This window comes from Coffea arabica, chromosome 10e (assembly GCF_036785885.1).
Source record: "Coffea arabica cultivar ET-39 chromosome 10e, Coffea Arabica ET-39 HiFi, whole genome shotgun sequence".
NCBI classification, from domain to species: domain Eukaryota; kingdom Viridiplantae; phylum Streptophyta; class Magnoliopsida; order Gentianales; family Rubiaceae; genus Coffea; species Coffea arabica.
Genome location: NC_092328.1, coordinates 45,736,324 through 45,757,183, shown reverse-complemented (window position 1 = coordinate 45,757,183; position 20,860 = coordinate 45,736,324). Strand labels below are relative to the sequence as shown.

The window sequence follows — 20,860 nt, the reverse complement described above, 5'->3', positions numbered from 1 at the left end:
CTAGACTGCCAGATTGGCCTTCATCTGTCAATGCAGGATGCAGTCTAATCCAGTGGCATGACTGGTATAGTTCACACCCATTTGTATTTTGGTGCTTTGCAGTTTGTATGGAGCAATTGCATCCTCATTTTTCTGAGCATCGAAATCTTTCCTTCTCTTTCTCTTGCAATTGATAACACCCCCCCAAGCACACAAAAAACTGATGAATGAGTTCAGGAAATAGTTCATCTCCTCAGCTTCAAGAATTTTCTGCCACCCCCCATTGTATTCAACTTCATTCCATCATATTCAAAAGCTAAGGACTCCCAACTTCTTCAGTTCATATATCTTCACATTTTCTTTAAAAAAGAAAGCTCCAAACTAATCAAACAGCATCCAGCTCTCTCACAGGTATCTCTTAATTATCTTGTTCATCCATATTACCTATGTTACTAAACCTTTTTGTTTATGCTTGGAGCAATAATGTTCAAATTTTTGTGTACAAATTGCTTATTACTCTAGCTCTGTAATTTCTCCCCATCATGGTAATATACCATTCTTTCCACCCAAATGCATATGAATTGGCACTTGAAAGTAGGAAATGTACAACCCCTAAATGCCAATGTACAACATACATGTGCAATGGTTGCTTATTACTACATCATATTAAGTGCACTAAATTAATAGCTAGACCCAAAAAATGTACATATGTTATTGTCCTATTGTACTTAGTTCACTGATTAAAATTCTCAAAAATTATCCTTGCATTAAAAATTTCCTAGCACGATGGCTGTCGGCCCCTATGCAAAATTTGCTTTGAAAATTCTTTCCTTTTAGAGTTTGCCTTGTATGTTACATTTTCAAGCAACCTGCTAATTTACACTATTTACACATTGTTTGAGTGAAAATTGTCTCCACAACTGAAGAAAAAAATAATGGCGAAGAAAAACTCAACAAGAATGACCACTAGACCATGATGAATCAAGATCTTTGAACTTCTAAAAAAAAAAAAAAAAAAAAAACACTACATATCACACATTTAGAAACAATTGAAGTTTGTTTTTGTTACATGATATGCTTGAAAAAAAAGGAAGTTTGTTATGTGATATGGAATAAAAAAATTGAGTACCATTTTAGACGTACATTATAATAGTAAAAATCAATAATTAAAATATGATCGGACTACAAATAAAGTAGAAATTGCTTAGTATTGCATCCATTTAATTTAACATTACCTTGTTTATCTTTTAGATAGTGAATAATTACCCTTAAAACTTGTGTGTCCTATTTTACATGCAAAACCAAGAAAATTTTTATGTGGTATTAAATCCAAACTTGTACAATATGTAAATTTGTGAAGATTATGTAGATTTGAGGAAATTATAGGGACTGTTTTCAAAGATGAGGAGACAATTAACTCTATATTCCAATAAAGGATGTTCTATATTCTTGAGTTCGCTTAAGAAAATGAGGGAAAAAGTAAAGGATGTTAGGATGGTATTATTGATACTCGAATCCCAAGTTTCAGTTTTTGTTTGTTTCCCTCCTAATTAAGCTCCCAAGTTCACACCGCCATCCACCTCCTGCGGATCACGTTTTGATATCTGAGCTCCTTTAACTCATTACTATTTATTTATGAATGTGATTCTGTGCATTCCATTTCTTCCCATTTCTCACCCTCTCTCTCTCTCGCCGCTCCTGCTGCTTTGAGCTTATTGGTTAGTGTCAAATTTCCTCCTCTCAACTCTCACCACCCTTTTTTCCACACACAAACACACCAAGAAACACTGTCTTCAGTTTTATCGAACTTATTCCTGCAGGTATGTGAACTAATTTAGTGTTGTACTGGTTCTGCTTGAAGGAATGTCAAAAAAACTGTGATTTTAAGTTCCCTTCTTCAAAATTTTACTGGGGTGGGGGTGTTTCTTGATGATAGTTTTGATCTGTATTGATGGTTTAGAGATAGAATTTTTAGAAGGCTGAGCCCTTGTGGGATTATGCAAATTTGTGGCATGGCCATTAAAACTATAGCTAATTCTGCTGGTATTTTGCTGAAATGGTTAGGAATTTGTAGAGCAAATATTGTTGCAGGACTCCAATTGCCGAGGCAATAATATTGATATAAAAGTTTTCAAATTTATGATTCCTTGTAGTTATTGCTGATTTTGGTCTTTGACACCCTTTTTTGGGTGCTTATTTGTTAAGAAAGTTATCGGATAGGAAATAAGGGATTTAATGTATTTTCTAATGGTTATCGTGTTTGGGATGATTTTAGTGCATTTTTGCAGATGGACTACTTAATTAGATAAAAAAAAAATCTATGGAAGTAAATTAAATTCGGGGTCAGGAATTTGTAACCCTTGATTTGACCCTTGAAGTTGATTGACTACATTTGCGCTACCGCAATTATACATACTGTGTCGCTTTGAGCTCCTATGAACTTGATGCTTGAATGATTACTTAAAATCGTTGATGATAATGCAATATAATATGACATGGAGCTGATGATTCCAAGTTTGTCATTTTCTAGTTAGGTTTGTTTGTTAGTCATTTATTTGTGCTCATCAGTCTTTTTTATTGTTTTATTATGAGTATGTAACAGCAAATTTGTCTAAAACTTCTGATAATTATGTGGAATTGTTAAAAATCTTCATATGAATAAATGGGATAGGTTCCCTCTAACATCGATATTTTCTGGTCTACAAACTTGCCATATACTTCCTGCTTTGGTTAAGGATCATGTATCTTTTTGTTGGTTTTTCAATCTTGTTCTCATGGTTTGTCATTTTGGTTTGACTTTCCTGTTAGTTACATTCAGGCATTATCTCTTGAAAGGAACATCATTTTGACAACCTTTATGACATTGTAACTGCTGGATGTGTATGGTTCTCTTTTTGCTTCCCATGATAGTTGGATCTTTGTGATTTTCTCTTTCTCTGTAAACTGATGCCCTTCTTTGTTACTCAGTGCTGGAGTTGCCCCCTCTGCAGGAAAAATCTTTTCATAGCCCTGAGACACACAACGCATGGGCATAAATTTGTGATTTTTGTGCTTTTGAGTTCGTAAATGGCTGGCTCAGTAGTGCCTGTGAGTAAGGTGCCATCACGTAATTATGGATGTATCAACTATTGCATCTCTGAGTACTGCACCTATCGGTTACAGCCTCTTCAGTTTCAGCGCAAATATCTGCAACAATCATTACATGGCAAACTTAATTTTACAAAACGACTCTTGAATGGCCCATTAATCTGCTGTGACAAGCTTAGGCCAGTAGCAGCACTTGAGTCAAATGCTCCTGACCCCATTCAACAGGTTCTATCGTTTATGATAAATTGCAACAGACAGTACTTTAGTTTCATGGAAATTGTTTTTCAGTCAAAGGAGACAAACATACATCAAAATCTTGTTACAGAGAAAGCAAATGAAGATAGTGTCTTTGTTTCTATTTTTATTCTAATACTTGTAAATGCTGTCAAATAAAGGGATCTGAGAATCTGAGGGGAGGCAAGAACTTTAAAGAATGGAATTCATTAAGTGCAAAGTTTGCTGGAGCTTCAAATATACCATTTTTGTTGTTGCAACTGCCTCAGATTATCCTCAATGCCCGTAACCTCTTAGCGGGGAATAAGACAGCATTATTTGCCGTCCCATGGCTGGTATTACTACATTTCTCGAAAAGTACTTAAGTTCAAATCCTAGTTGTAACTGAAGTAGTTGGAGAGTTATTTTATACATTTTGTATGAAATTGCAGGGGATGTTCACTGGGTTACTTGGGAATTTATCTTTGCTATCATACTTCATAAAGAAAAGGGAGACTGAAGTTGTAGTAGTGCAAACTTTAGGAGTTGTATCCATATATATTGTTATTACGCAGCTTGCTATGGCAGGAGCTATGCCTCTTCCTCACTACATTGTCACTTCAACGGTGGTTTTTTCTGGCTTGATTTTGAATTTTATGAATTACTTTTACTTGCTTAATCCTGGGATCTGGCGTTTATGGGAAGATTTTATTACGATTGCAGGACTATCTGCACTTCCACAGGTGATATTTCTGTCTCAAGCACACACAGATAAAATTCTTGACAAAGGCAAATTATGTTAGGTTTGGCCCTTACCATGAATTTTACAGGTCATGTGGTCAACATTTCTTCCATATGTACCAAATACTATTCTGCCGGGTCTCTTAGCTTTTGTCATTGCTGTGATGACTGTTCTCATGGTAAGGTTTAAACTACTGCTTTACTTATTTCCTTTGTTGTCCTAATAATTGATGCATCCCTGGAGGTTTGAAATGATAAATGTGAAAACCATGAAGGTAACATTGAGAATTGATGCCATAGGAGTCATAAAATGAAACTACAATTTAATTTTACATAGGATGATGGTGTAAATATTCTTCTGATGCGAAGAGATTTTTCTTTTCAAGCCTGGAAGCAATAGGCTTCTTCAAATCTTTTTTATAGTATCTCAAATTTGAGGTTGGTAGTCCATGAAGACATGAAGAATGGGGTGTAATTTTTGGATATTTCTATGTTACCATGTTCGGATTTTCCTGACTTAATTTCTCTGGAAGTTGTTACTTTGACTACCATGGTTTTGTTTATCAACAAGAGTCTCCTAGCTCTTTTAAAGGTATTGATGTTAGAAATACTGGTTGAAACGAGGCGGCATACAGAATTTGTTGGTGTTATTTATAGTTCACAGAAACTTCGGCTTGAATACCAAGAAAAAGATTCTACAGGAGATTTGCTGAAATGACTTTTTTGCAAGCAACTTCCCCTCACCCCTCCCCAAAAAGAAAAAAGATATGAAAAATATTAATGAGAAATGGTATATAGTAGAACATTGGCCTCAGTTTTCAATTCTTCTGTTTGTTCATCAGCTCTGTGAGGCACTATCCTTTTTTATGTAAAAACCACTCATCGGTCATTACAAGTGTGGTTTTAATTTTGTGTGGTGTATATATTCATACCTTTCCAGTTAGTGTTCCATTGTACCGTCAGGATGTAATGCCCTTGTGGAAAACTAACTTAGCATCCTATTATAAATGGCCCAAAATATGAAGCTTATGTTAGTTTAAATACAGTAAATGACATGCTAAGTGTCACATGCAACTTGACCTTTCAGGTCAAATGTTTGTTGCTTTTACAAGAGATTGAGCTTGATTTTCCTATGTCATTGAAAATCATCAAAGGGGTAATGTTTGTGAGAAGTTGAAGCTACTTTTTAATTGCTGGAGTCTGCAAGTGCCAAACAAGTTAATCCTCTTGCACGTGGGAAATTTGTTGGTCTTGTTAAACTCTTTTAATGTGAAACGGCTAGATATCCATATTATTACTCCTCCTCTAGTTGATCGCATATGTTCATTTGTTCTAAGTCTGCTAGTTACATTTAGAAGATCATGGAAAATCTTCATTTATCCAGTCAGTTTTTTTGCTTAATTAGCTGAGATGGAAAATACTCCAGAGCGCATGTAATCATGACAGCAGCTACATTTACAGGCTAGGATGCGCAAACTCTCAGATAGAGGCATCAAATTTGTTGGGTCGATATCTGGGTGGACAGCTACACTTCTTTTTATGTGGATGCCTGTTGCACAAGCGGTAGTTATCTTTTAATTCTATCCACAGAGCAAACGATTATTCTGCTTCAAAAGACATATTCTGAGAGGTTATTGAGGTTGCTTTTTTAATAGGCATGATGGTTTTTTTTTCAGTGGACAAATCTCCGGAATCCTGAAAATATCAGAGGGTTATCATCTGTCTCAATGTTGCTTGCTATGGTTGGCAATGGACTTATGATCCCCCGTGCGCTCTTTATTCGAGATCTAATGTGGTATGATTCTTTTAACTCAAGCTCTCTAAAGCCCTCAGTTCTGTTTTGTTTGCTTTCTAGAGACTGCACGTGCTTACTTAAAAGTTCAAATTTTTTTTCTTGATTGGATTGGCTTTTCAGTATAGGTAGTTTGTAAAAATGCTAGAGAACTAAGGAGTGAGTCAGAGAGAGAGAGCAAGAGATGGTGGGAGGAAGACTGAACATTCATTTGGCACAAATCCCACAGTTACATGAAAATCTCTTAAAGTGTCCTTCTATTGGGGACGCTTTTGCACTCCGGATGGTTTGAAGTGCTTGATTGAATTATTTTTGGTGGTATCCCTATGACCATAATTACTATAGTAAATGAAACAAAATGCTTATGAGTGCCTACCATGTAGCCATTAATCCTATGGTTTTTTGTGTCTATAATGAGTAACAATGTAAGCTATTCTAGGTTATATCTTCAAAGTCCAGCAAACTAATTAGGTTTGTGAAACTTTCTAGTTAATGATTATTTGTTGAAAATGTACTCTCGTACTCTTTGTAGAAGACAACTAGCCCAAGACTAAGAACATCTTATTTCCTCTAGAATACAATGCAAACTTATTATCTCATCAACTTTATCATGTTTTTCATGTCAAATACCAAGTTAAGGCTTGTTTTGCTTCTCACGAACTGTAATTCTTTTTAAAACAAGATCCCATCCTCATTAATGTTATTTGGATGACTAAATAAGAATCACCTAGAGTGGCTTATATATGTGCTCCATAGAGTTGTTTTATGTTTGTAAAAGTATCTGTAAAACTTCTATAAGGTCAATGGTATGTTCTGTTATCAACTTGAATATATTTGTTTATCAATAATTATATCACATACATTTCACCTTTGCAACAACTTGGAACTAAAGCACTCCAAAACAAGATGTGTTCAGGAAGTATAAATTATAACTTCAGCTCAGGAACATGCATCTGTTTCTGTAGTTTTAGTCATAAATTCTTTTTTAAAATTGTGTCAGGGCAGAACTAGGTCACAGGTCTGTGAAATCTATCGCATGGTACTCTAGTGTCACAACTAGAAAAGAGAAAGGAGCACTCTTGTATAATGTGCATGATCTTGCCATCTTGGGTTTTGCTTGACAGTTTTGATTTTATATGAGAGACATTTGATTACTCGATTCGCAATAGCCTAATAGAGTACAACTGAGTAGCCTTCACCCCGAATGAGCTTCTTGATCTTGTCCTTAGGTAAGTTGTGTGTCTCATTAGGAGAAAAGAGGATGTGGTTTGCTAAAGATATTCTATCATTGGGTTGGATGCTGCTTTGAAGCAAAAGAAAAAGCCCCTCCAGAGTCACTTTTACTTTGAGCATATCCTGTGCCATTTCAAGGGAAAGATTTTTTCATCAATGTGCGGTATTTTGTTTGTTGAATTCCAATAGTGTCATTCTAGTCTGTAGACCATGACAGCATGCGGAATGTGTTCTTGATGGTGCTAAACGTCTTTTATAATTGTATCTGTTTGAAAGCAATCCTCTTTTGTATGATATTAGTTTGTATTTAAGCTTCTGATGTTTTTAGACTTTTGAGTGATTGATTACAATACTATTTTAGTATGTCTTTTTATATTGTTATTGTTTGCTAAATCCTTCCAAATGATTAAATCTTATATTCAAAACACTTCTTCAGGTTCACTGGTTCAAGTTGGGCAAGCGTCTTCTATGGTTGGGGGAACCTTCTATGCCTCTACTAGTATGCTTCTTACCTTTGCAGAAGATTTCTTGGGTTGACGATTTTGTTGTTGCTGAAATTCTTTCTTTTCTTCCAGTTTTCAGTGTATCAGCCGCGAGTTCTTCGGGGCGGCAACAATCGGCCTTGTGGCTTGGATAGGTTGGTCAATTTCTCTGTTTCTGAACTTCTTTTATTACAAAATCTGTAGCATAGCTGAAGTAGTGCTTGAATAATAAGACTATGTCTTGGTAATAACTTTTTAGATTCTTTTTTACCATCATCCTTAGACATTTAGCTTGAATAGGGCTTGATGGTCCTTCAACAAAACAGGGACAGAATATCCTTAAGTTTAACTTGACTGGCCTTCTTTGGTCCTTTTTCTGCGGAACAGGGATGACACTCTGGAAGGACACACAAGTTTATGGATACACTTCCCCCTTGACATCCTTGAAGGAGTTGGTTTTTGGTCATTGAATTTACTGGTCCACTACGTCTGATTTAAATGTTGTTTGTCTGAAATGCACGAGTTATCCAAGACTTCATCAGAGACCGGTAGGAATTGTGAACCAGGCTACTGGCTTCAATAAGAGAATTTCGGTTTAGAAACCCCTTTGTAGGAGTCACTTCTTTACCTTATTCTTGACGATTGGCACTGTCTTGCCTCTAGGTTCTCAACGAGTACAGTACAATTCCTGTATGAATGTACCTCAAATGTTATCTTTGACAAAGCAGATGCAGTATGCTTGGCATGTAACAATAGTTAATAAAATGACAGTGTTAATATTTTTCAATACAATTTTAGATTTAAAAGAATGCAGTTAAGTGTTGCATTATCTCATTATCAAGGGTGATTCCGGACTATGGTTCAGGAATCCGACTAGAATTAAAAGGTCGCACCGGTTGGTTAGGTCTGACGGAGAACCTAAACCATTGCTTTTCCTTGCTGTATCGTAGAAAAGGCTGCATGATTAAGCCAACTAGCATAGCTAAGGAGCTAAGAACCATTACTTTGGAAGATGCTAGGACTAAGACAACACATATTAACATAGTTGGGAGGAATGCATATTAAAAGTGCACAAGTTGTTCCGATAGGCATCTTATAGGACCTAGGTGGAGCAGGATGATCCATCCTCGACTTCACAGAAGCTATAAATTCCAGAATCATCCCAAAACAGTAGAGAAAATTCTCTGCAGCTACAATCTCTTGGAAGCTCAACCATGAGAGCAGAATCACGCATGATGCAGAGATGATAATCCCAGTAACAGCGTGATCTCTTGCTGAAAAAGGCTGGAAGTATCCAATTTCTGCCATCCCCAGTAGTTGGAATGAGTCACTGCTCATCTCAGCAACAAACATCCCCATATTTGACACAGCTGAAGGCCCCTGAATCCAATAATCATTAGCTACATCTGAGAAATAGCCATCTGTCCACTGCCTACGATCAAGTGGAACTGGGGCAGCTCCAGTTCCAGTGAGAAGAGGTATTAAGTAGCTTAGAACAACCAGAATAAGTGCATAGAAAAGAGCCTTGGGGAGTGTTGTACTAGGATTGTCCCATAATTCAAGTTCCAGAAAAGAACCTTCAAGTCCAGTCCTCAGTCCACATTGTGCAAGTCCACAGCAAACCATCTTGAAGGCTGCAGTTTTGGAATGCCTACACCTGCCATAACCAAGGAAGGAAGAGGAGAAAACACCCCCAACACTACAGCAATCCATCCCACAATTGTCAAGCCCCTATAGTTTACATAAGTTAGTGCAACCGTCAAAACCAGCGCAGCTCTCATCCTATGCTTACCATGTGCTAGAGCTGGGATTCCGGACTTCAAATAGTCTAGGAATATAACAGCGCATTGTCTATGATTCCACTGAGCCATTTCATCCACCCTACTTGAAACCTTCAGTAAGCTCCCAATGCTGGTGAAACCCAGATCACAGAGCCTCCATTTTCTGGAAACATGGTGCCCAACTCTACTGTTACTAATGCTTCTGGGACACTCGATATCAGGGGGCAAAGCAGAAAGCCAAGAAGGGCTAATAGAGGACCAGCTGCTCGTACACTGTCCTCAACTCCAAAAGAGCCCCAGAGACCTCATTGAAGACGAGAAAAACAAGAGGTACAATTGATACGTTGGTAAAGATTTCAAGATTTGAGGAAAACCCTTCTCCTAACTTGAATATTCAGCATCATTTTTATCCATTTGATGCCTTTCAGTTAGTTAGCAGTAGATGTTTTAATTAACTTTGTGAAGTTAAGAAGTTTGTTTCTATATAATTTGATGAAAATTGACTTTTGGCTTGAAACTTTTGGTCAGTTTCTTGATTTTTGGTGTCATTTCTATGGAATGCCACGAGTTTGTCTTCCTGAGCTTTGGCAAGCCATGTGGCAATGACCGCTAAACTTCTCTAAGAAAAAGATATAATACTCCACAAAATAATTGGAGATCATTTGACAAATGGGATCTGTTCTAACTTCTGAGTTCTCAGTTCTTGCCTTCTGAAACGGGTCTTGAAAAGTATGAATAATTTAATCACTCCCTCCATCCCAAAACTTTTGCTCATTAGAACAGTAACTTCTTGTAGATTTAATCTACACGTTATATGTAGTTTAAGTGGAATTACAAGGCGCGAGCGGAAGTGTAGACAAGCAACCAGAGAAGAAGAAAGAGACTTCGACTAAAAGTCCATACAAGCTTTAATTTCTTCTCCAAGACACATTTGGAATGGTGCTAAAATCCTTTATTTTGTGGGATATCCTTTCACTTTCGACCTTATAAAGCTATTTTGATCTTTGCAGTTGAACAATGAAATAAAAATTGATCATGTAACGAAGAAGAAATCAATATCATTACTTGTATTGCTAAAGTAATTGAAAAGAGTCTAGCAATGGTATGCACTCAAAACATTCTTTCTAACATCACTACCTCCCGAGACTTCTATTTATTGCCACCATAAAACTTTCAGTCCTCCCAAATCTTTAAGAGGCAAGAGCTCTAGGCTTCCATGCGGATGATGCAGCGGAGACTTTCTCCTCGTAGCATGTAGTCAAATGCCTTGTTAATCTCTGAGAAAGGGACTTCGTGGGTGATGAACTTCTCAAGCTCTAGCTCCTATAAACAGAAGATAACAAGTCAAATACTAAAGAATCTAATATTGCATAGGACAAGTCCAAATAACTTTGGAAAGACATACAAGTAAAGGAAAATCAGAGCAACACTTTTGAGAATCTGACAAAAAAATTTTACCTTTTTCATGTATTTTTCTACAACACCTGGAATGTCACTACGGGGCTTATAGTTGCCGAAGAAGGTGCCCTTGAGAGTCCTCTCATTCAGCAGATTCACAGGATGTGTTTTGAATGCATCATCCTTGTTTGGCACACCAACAAGCACAGCTACACCCCAGCCCTGTCAATAAATTGAAGTATCAAATTTCAGTTCTAACTGATTGATACTGTAGGAAAAAAAATCAAAGAAACGATTACTAGGAAGGCCATTACATCATGAACACATTCAAATGCAGAGATCATGGCACTGGCATTTCCAGTGCACTCAACACTTCTGTCCACTCCTCCATCAGTCATTTCAGCGATCACCTGATAAATGCAGAGATCTTAAAACCATAGAAGTGAAAAGCAAATACATGCAATGCAATAGTAGGCTATTTACAAGCCTTGTCGCTCTTATGATACGAGATTTTTTGTCGAAATGTCAACTTGCCTGTTGAACTGGCTTGTCATAATCTTTTGGGTTTACAAACTCGGTGACACCGAACTTCCTTGCTGTTTCAGATATACTTAGCGTCAATAATTTACCAAGCAGATCCAATCAATGCAAATCAATTTCTTCAATATTACCGTCATTGAATCTATTGGCATTCAGGTCAACACCAATGATCCTTGAAGCCCCGGAAATGCGAGCTCCTTCAGCAGCCTGTAGCAGTCATCAAGGCAAAAGGAAAGCTCATTTGTTAAATGTCCGTCATCAACAAAAGCAAAGGGGAAGGCTAACATTATCTACTTACAGCAAGGCCTACAGCCCCGAGTCCGAAAATGGCGACTGTTGATCCATTTGTTGGTTTTGCAACATTTAGAGTTGCACCAAGTCCTGCAGAGAAGAACCACACAACATTTTTACACCATTGTTTGAGAAATTCTATAATGTTGCTAAGAGTCTTAAACTCATCAAACCTGTAGATATCCCACAGCTAAGAACGCAAACTTTATCTAGTGGTGCTTGCGGGTTGATCTTGGCAACACAACCAACATGGACAACAGTATACTCGCTGAAGGTTGAAGTCCCAAGGAAGTGGTATATTGGCTGCCCATTTTTGGAGAACCTTGTCCGGCCATCATGTAACATGGCACCTCTATCGGTATTTATCCTGAGAAGGTCGCACATATTGCTTTCCTCTGACTTACAATGGCGGCAATCCTTGCATTCTCCTGTGAATATAGGAAGAACATGGTCTCCTGGCTGCAAATCCGTCACCCCTTCACCTACACTCTCCACAATTCTGTGTTGAGCCCCAAAGAAAAAAAGGGAAGCAAATTTATGATCTGATTTCTGAAAATCAAATTAATCTACTAATGTTAGGCTTTCAAAAGAGAAATCTAGATGCCTACCCTCCTGCTTCATGACCAAATATCCGAGGGAAGAGTGGTGTTTGACCCTGTATATATGCAACTCACTTATGTCAATTCCAGGATAACAAATCAAAGAAAGATGAAAAGTTATGAATTAGACAACCTGATAGCTCATCCACTGGATACTCGATATTCAAATAATAGACCGTTGGATGGTTTACTTAAAATCTGTAGTTGATATAAGGCAATATCACCAAAACCATATTGGAAACATGGAAGGGGGGAAAAACATGCTTGTGCCGAGAAAATTGGATTACTTTGCCATCAATACAGAAACATCATTCAGTTTAGCCATCTCAATCTCCTTGATATACATGTCTAATTATCTCAAAAAATAATCACCATATATATGTCCACAAGTGAACTACAGAAATCTGCTTGTATAATCAGATCAAACAGACAAACAAAATATAAGTGCACAAGTTCTCAGAATCTACTCTTGCAATTTACCTTTTATTTTCAAAAGTTAATATGAAACCCCACAAAATCAAAGCATTAATAAAATGAATAAACAGTGACCTTAGCTTCCCAGAAGTAAACATCAGTATGGCAAAGGGAAGTAACTAGAATCCTCAAACGAACTTCCATTTTCTGGGGAGGTGCCACCTCAACTTCTTCCACCACCAACGGCTTTCCCGCCTCCCATGCCACAGCAGCTACAGTAATATTCATCACAATTACCAAACATCCATAAACGCTGTGTAAAAAGAAGAATCTCTAACACCATAATACATCAAAATCAAGGAAAAATGACAAGAACCCACATCCACATTAATCAATGCTAGTTAAGGAAAAAAACACAAGATACAAATATGGTACCTTTGCATCGAATAACTTGACCTGCAGTGTTAGACATTGTTGTGCCTAAAATGATTGTGATAATGACCGGAATCTCTGATTATAAGGTGAGATTAATTCTAGTGCAATTATGCATGCATTATACAGAGATGCATATGTAGGATTTGTCGGATAATCCACCGCCAAATGTGGAACTAAAGTACCAGAAACGCCACTATTCTTTGATTACCCTCTTGCACGGTGGAAAGACACGCACCTAAGTCCAATGTACTAGATTGTCTTTTCGTGGCTTAGTTCTTTAACTAATTTTTCAGTACTAATAGCAGCCTTCTATTTTGCATGGTAATTTGCCATGTGTCCTTCCAGCAAATGCCCTCCATTTAAAAAAAAAAAAAAATCTCAATCTCAAGGTTAATATGGTAAAAAAATTTTAGCCACAACAATTTGAGAGGGTATAGGTGTAAAAAGGTTAGGAGTTAAAGTTTGAGAAACAAGAAATTAGTCATAATAGGAAAAGATTATTTGCTTGGTACTGAAGTCGCTTGATCAGCAAGAAGGTTTTCTTGCAAATGTTCGTGATTTTGGTTTACTGTTTCCTAATTCATTCATAGACTGATTTGTGCAACAAGAATTAACCAAAAAAAAAAAAGGATGTTAATACTAGAGATGGCTTTAACCTCAAGAAAAAGAAAAGGACGATAAGGGTATTGTTAAGAGCTTTGATAAACTTCCCATCTATTATTTAAGACTGCTAAGGAACATTAGATCCAAGAGCTGTTAAATCTTTTCATTATATTTTTTGGGTGTTAAAACTCAATAAGAAACTTGGATATTGTACAATATGAACAAGGCATTCAATCAGTGAAGAAAAAATTTCTAACTCAAACATCCTCTCTTCTAGTTTGATTTTGTCTCCCTCACGAAATATTTAATATGATTTGTTCTACAAAATGTTCACGACACTATTAAGATGCACATCACTCTATCTTCTTCTTTTTCTTTTCCCCCTCTCTCTTAGGATATTTTGTTCTTCAAAATATGTCGCCTACAAAGTCATTCAGTTGCATATCTGATTTTTCTTCTTCCCAATTTTATTATTTTTTTCCCTTTGGATCAATGAAGAAATTCAAAGAACTATTCTGTTTGTGACCTGTAATAAACCACACACATGCAAATTCCTACATTTCAATTTCGCTGAGAACTGGTTTGGTTGGTTCTTAAAGGCTGCATTTCCTATTTGGATACCAAAATTATTCCAAATAATATTTTGCTCGCATCACAAACACATTTCCCAACCTACCTTTTATATTTCCAATCACCTTTTTATCTCAAATACATTATATCACAAAAAGTGCTACAGTTAGGGGTGGGCGCGGGTCGGGTACCCGCCCCATTCACCATTTGGCTGACCCAACCCGCACCTTGCGGGTCAGCCATTTTCTGACCCTTACCCGCCCCGCATATCAGCGGGTACCCTATAACGGATACCCGCTGAGATAGGGTCGGATCAGCGGGTACCCGCCCCACCCAGTTTATCATTTAAATTTTTTAAAAAAAATGATTTATACCAATTTAATTTTATATTTTACACATTCATCTAAGATTTAATAATTTTTTTTTTCTAAAAAAAGGTTTCCCACCAAGAAACAAGCATATAAAGAGAATATAAGATAAAGGAAAAAAATTAAAAGAATTCAAAATCAATAAAAGTTTGAAATAAGTAACACAATTTTTAATATATATGTTCCACATTAATTAAACTTTTTTCTATAAAATATAAGATCATGGCCTTTACAAATGAATATTGTAAATAAACTATAGTCTCTCATATTTGTAATGCAATTTGTTCAATAAAATTACTTATTTAGTTCTAACTTATTATTTTATAGTGTGTGTATAAAAATAAAAATAAAAATATATATATGCGGGGCGGATCGGGTATCCGCGGGTTTTTAATTATGTGATCCTAACCCGCCCCGCATCTTAGCGGATACCCGACCCTATTTTGACCCGATCAAATAATAAAAATCGGATATTCTAATTTTCAAATCGGATCGGATCGGATATGACGGGTTTTCAGGTTAGCGGATAATTTTACCCACCCCTAGCTACAGTAATTATTCCAAATAATATTTCAAATAATACACTATCCAAACAAACCCAGTACTATTTGTGCGCCAATGGAGTCCCAGACCCCTCCTCTTTCTTCTGCTTCAAATGAACAAACCACGAAAGAAGAACTCAACATTCAATTTCAAACCCCAAAATCTTCTTCTTCGTCTCCTTTTTCTGCAGTAGTAAATATTAGGCTATGGAGGCCAGCAGCGCAGCGAAACCTTAGAAACCAATGGTCGAAGTTGGCTTCTTTATGGCAAGATTGGCAGTCTTGCTCGTCCGCTACTCGCTCTCAAGCCACTACTCTTGTCAACTCCTATCTCTCCCAGAAGTACAGTAAAAAGCCAGCATTTATTAATATTCTTAACAATATACAGAAAATCTTTTATTAAACCTAGTGTTTTATCTAAAATGGGGATTGTTTTTTTGGTTTTACAGGTATATGGATGCGATGGATTTGGGAATTTTGAGTGGCATGCTAAGTATTCGGAAAAAAGCCTCTTCGAAGTTGTTTAAGCAACAAGTTAGTGTGTTTGCTAAAAACTTGGTTTCTTTTCTTTTAAACAGCTTTTATTGAAAATAGTGATTGAGATAGAGCCTTTGGTTGCTTTTGTGAAGAACTAACTTAGGAGAAATTAGGTTTGGTTTTCGCAAATTTGTGCTTGTTTAGATGAAATGGTCTAGACAATGGTTATAGTAGTATCTGTAGAGTGCTGTTATAGGAAATTATGTGTGATCTGGTGTACAGTTATCAATTAAGGCTATGTTTGGTTTGTTTATGGGAATTGGATTTGCATTGAATTTGATGTACTGTTAGTAATGTGACTTGAGTAATTCAGTCTAATTTCAATTCTCATGTGGAACCAAAATGCACAGAAGGGTGCATTCAAAATTTGACATTTTATGCTTTGTATATGGGCTTGAAGGAACAGAGTTGATGGTAAGAAATTTTTGCACTTACCAGGATTGCTTTGTTAATTTATCACTCTCTCTAAACTTGTATGTGGTGACCTCAACTGTAGCTATGTGTGATGTTGTTGATAAATGTGTAAATATCAAGCACTATTGGATCAAGCGTTTTGTGAGCTTGAGTATATTTGCATTTCCACATATTCATTGATTGTTCATTAGGTTCTTTTCATGCCAGGCTTTGATAGGATTTGGCAGGGTCAATGCCAGAAAAACATACAATTCCTTAAAACTGTTTTGTTTGGCTGTTGGGTTTGTTATGGTACATCAGTATCATACCTTGCAAAGAATTATTGGAGGAAATAGAGAAGAGAACCTGCTTTTCTATTTTTTTTAATTGATATTTGGTTTATTCACAAAATTTACATGTTTATTTGTTCTTATACTTTTCTTTTCCGGTTTTCATGTTGAAAGGTACATAAATGTGAATAGCTTTTGGTATCCATGAGAACTTGTCCTTCAGTCTCCAATATTGGAAGCTAATCTAATGTGAAATGGGCTTAGTAAAAATATACTATCTTCCATATTAATGCGAATATAAATCTTTGTAATACTACAATGCTTAGTAAATGCTTATCAGTTTCTTTTTCCCTGCCTGCTGCCCTGCCCTTTCTTTGTAGGAGATTCAGCATAATAAACTCTTGGCATCATACAAAGATATGGTACGCATACTTACTACTGATTGGTTTTATGCAAAATGTTTTTTTTTCTTTTATTGACTTCATCTGCTTTTATAGTTTCTGCTTAGTCAATTAGCAAAATGCACTGCCCTATGTCTGCAAATGAACTCCTTTAGTACTATGGGCCTTGCACAACTTCAGCAATTATAATTATGTGGGAGGATTTGCATGATTTGCTTTCTTGGGAACAAGATAGATTGCATACAGCTTTCCAGAATTTCAAGTGACTTACTGTGACTTCTCCATGTTTCAAGATCAACACCCCACTTATGAAGATTAATCTACTTTATCAGTCTTGAAATTTTCAGTTTATTAGGTCTCAGGGATAGAAGATTTTCTATTTTAAAATGTTTTTGACTTGTCTTCTTCATCTTATTCTCGTCTTTGTGCAATTACTAACCTATCTTCATTTTTGTACATTGTAATGTTTATTAATCACTGCCAGATGTTTGAAAAGCATTAAATAAATGAATGCACAGTTTTGCAGTAATACTGATCTCTTTAATGTGTGGATGCTTGAGAACAAGGGCAACAACTCTCTTTTACTTCTCTCTCTGTACCAACTTTATTATGTCCTTTTTTGGGTGCTTTAGTGGTTTATGTGGAAGTAAATTGGCAAGCTCTATCATAACAGGTAGGCGTTGTAACTCAGATGGTGAACACATCTAGATCTATGAGGTGCTATCTGAAAGGAACAACCAATAGCCCCTTGGCTCAGTTTTCTCTCTCTTCTGAAAATGAGAATGATACTGGTGATGGTGGTGGAGCCCCAGTCTTCACGTTTTGGCCAATCTCTCTTTTTGGTATGTCTACTGCATATGCCAATGAAGAATTGCTTCTTTCTAGTATATTGATTCTTGATTGTCCATCAGAGCAATAGATCTATTCTTCTCTTCATTGTGGTGCAAAAAAATCTATGAAATACAGCATTTGAGAAAAATTATTAAAACTTATCTGGTTATTTATATGTACGATGAACAACAACTGCTAACATGATTGCAAGTGTACCTGGGCTAAAGGCATGGGACATGTAAATTTTCTTTTGTGGATGTCAAATTTTTTTGCTTTTCTTTTTTTCAACAAGTTTCTTTCTAATGTTGTCGAAACAGTTAAAATGTAGATTTCTGAGTTGTATAACATATGTTTCTGATTTTTAGTCTTGTATCTTTTTTACCTGCTTTTGCAAAGATGTGAAGGTGTGATGCTGTTCAGAGCTTGCCTATTTGTCATTCTTGCAAAATTTTTACCAACTTATCATGGTCTCACTCTATTAATTGATGTCTTTATGATAATTAGCTTTTATTTTTCTTCTTCAGAAAAAGTAGCACAGGACCTTGTTCAGATATTTGTATCAGAGCTAAACTTGAAGGTGAAGTATGGAGGTGGCTGGCTTTCAACAAGCTTTTCTTGGTTTGTAATTCATGCTTCTAATTTGTGTTACTGATCTTATGCTTATTCTTCTTGAATTATATATATATATATATACACAGAGGTTGCTTGTCATGGAGCTGCTTTCCTTGGGTGATGAAAGAATTCCAGATCTCAGTAGCTTGTGTTGGTCAGATGAACTTTATCCAGGAGAATTTGATGATCTGCATACATGTTCCTTGTATTCACATGGAGCTAGCAAGCCAGTTCTTCCAAGCCTTGGGAAAGGCGAAGTTGAATCTTTTCAACCTAGGCATCAACAAGACCGGAATGTTTTACAGGTATATGAATAGTATTTACTTTTCTAATGTCAAAGTGTCTATACACATCTCAAAACAATTTATTTGCAGTGGTTTGCCTATGTGCAATATGCACTTAATTTGTTTGCATTACACTGCGATCACTTGTTTCAAAGCAGATTGGTTACAATTACCTTAGCAAGACAGTAATTTGACATCTCAACCACTGTTTATAATGATGTGTTCTGCCAAATATATGGTCATTTGACATTTTTCTTTGAAGCTGCCTAGAGATATGATGTTACAATGTTTGATTTCTTGTCATCTGGCTCCCCAAATCCATGGTGTTGAGATTATAGCAGAAATGGATGCATATTATTAAAACTTAACTGATTAGCGAGTGGAAATCCTGAAATTGTGATGCTTTTAAAGATGGAATTAAAGACCTTCAAACTTGAGTTACTAAAAATTAGGAAATCAGGCTCTTTGCAAATGTGACTTTTCTGATCAGGATAATCATGAAGGAATGTACATTGAGGCAGAATCTTTGTTAAGCTGACTAATCAAATAAGATAGATGAAGGAATGAAGTTTACTTATTGCACTACTTATCAGTTATGAAAAAGAAAAAATTGAACATTATGATTTACTTGTCCGTCGAATTCATTATCACTTATCTCTCTCTCACACATGTAAATTGATCACCTTTCTTGCAGATTTATTTAACTACTTTGATTGCTGAGGTCAACGTAGAGAGAAGCAGGTAGACAATCTGAGGTCGTGAGTCTATTTTCTTAAAGTTAATAGCAGCTAGAATATATCCTACTCTTGAGGATCAAGAGTCACAGATTAATAAAAGGCTTGTGGGAGTCCATTCAAAAAATTGCAGAAATTATTATGCCCAATGAATGTCTTCAAAACTCACCTTAATGGGGAAGGTAAGGTGGGGGCCATTGCTTGATTAGAATGTTAAGCCATCAAAACTGAGATAATGCCAAAAGTTCCCATAATTGAGATATAAGAACTCATAGAACAATTTAACATTATGGCATTGCTTTAGTGCAGTAATTTCATTCATTTGTATACAGGGTGGATGAAATATTTGCTAGCACAGGAGCTGAAATGCACGTGACTCTTTCTTGAAGTTGTGGTGCTGGAGTTAATGCAAAAGGGAGGGCATGCTTCTAAATGTCCACAGCAATACTACCAGGTTCCTTCATGACAGCAAGTCAACCTTCGATACTTGGAAAGCCTTGGGAAGATCGAAAATGTAGATTTCTCAGTACTCAATTGATAGCAAGATTGACATGCTCTGATTTCAAGCTCAGTAGACATCTCCAAGACATTGTGACCAAATGAGAACAAATGATGAAGATATAGAAATCTGAGCGTTTTTTCACTTGCACTTGGCATGACTAGAGATTGGGCTGTCTTTTGAAATCAAAATTTTGCGTTGGGCTCAACATGGTTAAGGTGTCTGAATAGCCATTCTTTCATTTCAACAAAGGGATTTGATGCCTTCTGCCTGCAATATCTCAGTTGTTTTGACTTCTTTTTGCTTCTCACGCAAAAAGATTGAGGTTTGTTCCTTAAAGAAAAGGAGGTAGATTAGCTCCTTATTACTTGAGCCCTTTCTTCCCAGTTGTAATGAGTAGTCTATTTATCGGGGGTATCAACCTCCTGGTATGCTCAAGTATGGTAAGAAAACTGGTAGTGAATTCCCAGATGTTTGTGTTGATCTGAAGTCTGACAGGAATGGCAATTAATTTAGAGATGCAGGATCATGCTTGTTGCTTTGATTTGTGTCCATATTGGCGAATATTTAGAGCTGACTGTAAGGACAATCAAAAAATGGTTTGCTTAGCGGATGAAATCCCAAGTTACAGCAGGGTTTTACTAAGACGAGATAATAAGGAAAAGATTGGCAACCAATATATGTATTGATAGAGGATATTTTATTGCCTAAACAAAACAATTTTCAACAGTTATAGGGTTGCTACTTAAAAACTCCAGAGGCAAAGTGAAGTCAATTGTGCCTAACTGCTTCTGTACATCAAGCATGCGAACCTCCAGAGTTGGAGGAGTAATATAATAAGCTAATTTTCTTCTAAAACTTGTCATAGGCAGCTCTTTCTCTCTCGGTTTTTACAGCCGTCGTTATATTACAATATCCACCAATCAAATTCAGTTAGCAGTTCTTTCTGTTGGTCTCTACATACATGAAAAATATCACGAGGAATGTAGTCAATAAATGGAAAAGAAATGCAACCCAATCAAAAAAAATGGCCCGTAATTTGGAGGTATTCCAAGTGTTTATTAGCCCTGCATCATGATCTTCTTAACTTGTCTAATATTTTCTCTAGTTAAGGTGGCGTTTGGTTCGCACATCGGAATCGGATTCGGATTCGGAATCGGATATCCTGGGTTTGGAATGAGGTCATTCATTCCAATACATTTGTTTGGTTC

The 20,860-nt window shown here is 36.4% G+C and overlaps 3 protein-coding genes and 1 pseudogene across 11 annotated transcripts; 2 read left to right on the top strand and 2 right to left on the bottom strand.

Moving 5' to 3' along the window:
- The first annotated feature begins 107 nt into the window (after positions 1 to 107).
- LOC113712812 (maltose excess protein 1-like, chloroplastic) lies at positions 108 to 8,336 on the top strand. 5 transcript variants are annotated; one of them, XM_027236404.2, is made up of 10 exons: positions 108 to 390; positions 2,947 to 3,291; positions 3,462 to 3,635; positions 3,732 to 4,022; positions 4,110 to 4,199; positions 5,482 to 5,583; positions 5,697 to 5,815; positions 7,482 to 7,544; positions 7,621 to 7,682; positions 7,915 to 8,336. In XM_027236404.2, exons 2-10 carry the CDS (start codon positions 3,046 to 3,048, stop codon positions 7,995 to 7,997), a joined length of 1,230 nt encoding a protein of 409 aa, XP_027092205.1. In that variant the 5' UTR covers positions 108 to 390; positions 2,947 to 3,045; the 3' UTR covers positions 7,998 to 8,336. The 5 variants fall into 5 exon arrangements, with proteins under 5 accessions (XP_027092205.1, XP_027092208.1, XP_027092206.1 ...); XM_027236407.2 differs by lacking the exon at positions 108 to 390 and adding an exon at positions 1,352 to 1,697 and having other exon boundaries at positions 2,970 to 3,291; XM_027236405.2 differs by lacking the exon at positions 108 to 390 and adding an exon at positions 1,352 to 1,799 and having other exon boundaries at positions 2,970 to 3,291.
- Positions 8,337 to 8,354: 18 nt separating this feature from the next.
- On the bottom strand, positions 8,355 to 9,857 carry LOC113711558 (probable polyamine transporter At1g31830; annotated as a pseudogene).
- Positions 9,858 to 10,346: 489 nt separating this feature from the next.
- On the bottom strand, positions 10,347 to 13,251 carry LOC113711657 (alcohol dehydrogenase 1). Of its 2 annotated transcripts, none has more exons than XM_027234823.2 (10): positions 12,986 to 13,251; positions 12,686 to 12,822; positions 12,146 to 12,192; positions 11,711 to 12,036; positions 11,545 to 11,627; positions 11,378 to 11,453; positions 11,241 to 11,302; positions 11,021 to 11,116; positions 10,767 to 10,928; positions 10,347 to 10,631 (listed from the first exon to the last, which is right to left on the bottom strand). In XM_027234823.2, exons 1-10 carry the CDS (start codon positions 13,020 to 13,022, stop codon positions 10,515 to 10,517), a joined length of 1,143 nt encoding a protein of 380 aa, XP_027090624.1. In that variant the 5' UTR covers positions 13,023 to 13,251; the 3' UTR covers positions 10,347 to 10,514. The 2 variants fall into 2 exon arrangements, with proteins under 2 accessions (XP_027090624.1, XP_071923794.1); XM_072067693.1 differs by having other exon boundaries at positions 12,686 to 12,863; positions 12,986 to 13,223.
- A 1,884-nt stretch (positions 13,252 to 15,135) lies between these two features.
- On the top strand, positions 15,136 to 20,257 carry LOC113711557 (uncharacterized). Of its 4 annotated transcripts, none has more exons than XM_072067695.1 (8): positions 15,136 to 15,410; positions 15,518 to 15,602; positions 16,678 to 16,710; positions 17,363 to 17,531; positions 18,045 to 18,097; positions 18,219 to 18,437; positions 19,111 to 19,157; positions 19,483 to 20,257. In XM_072067695.1, exons 1-8 carry the CDS (start codon positions 15,145 to 15,147, stop codon positions 19,535 to 19,537), a joined length of 927 nt encoding a protein of 308 aa, XP_071923796.1. In that variant the 5' UTR covers positions 15,136 to 15,144; the 3' UTR covers positions 19,538 to 20,257. The 4 variants fall into 4 exon arrangements, with proteins under 4 accessions (XP_071923796.1, XP_027090516.1, XP_071923797.1 ...); XM_027234715.2 differs by having other exon boundaries at positions 16,669 to 16,710; XM_072067696.1 differs by lacking the exon at positions 16,678 to 16,710.
- The last annotated feature ends 603 nt before the right edge of the window (positions 20,258 to 20,860 follow it).

Coding starts and splice junctions, on each gene's coding strand:
- LOC113712812 (XM_027236404.2), top strand. CDS start 3,046: ATGGCTGGCTCAGTAGTGCCTGTGAGTAAGGTGCCATCACGTAATTAT. Junction 4,200..5,481: donor CTGTGATGACTGTTCTCATG/GTAAGGTTTAAA, acceptor CTACATTTACAG/GCTAGGATGCGCAAACTCTC. Junction 5,584..5,696: donor GGATGCCTGTTGCACAAGCG/GTAGTTATCTTT, acceptor TTTTTTTTTCAG/TGGACAAATCTCCGGAATCC.
- LOC113711657 (XM_072067693.1), bottom strand. Junction 12,193..12,685: donor TTTACTTCTGGGAAGCTAAG/GTCACTGTTTAT, acceptor GCATATATACAG/GGTCAAACACCACTCTTCCC. Junction 10,632..10,766: donor TAGAAAAATACATGAAAAAG/GTAAAATTTTTT, acceptor TTCTGTTTATAG/GAGCTAGAGCTTGAGAAGTT.
- LOC113711557 (XM_027234715.2), top strand. CDS start 15,145: ATGGAGTCCCAGACCCCTCCTCTTTCTTCTGCTTCAAATGAACAAACC. Junction 18,098..18,218: donor TATCAGAGCTAAACTTGAAG/GTGAAGTATGGA, acceptor ATATATACACAG/AGGTTGCTTGTCATGGAGCT. Junction 18,438..19,110: donor AAGACCGGAATGTTTTACAG/GTATATGAATAG, acceptor CCTTTCTTGCAG/ATTTATTTAACTACTTTGAT.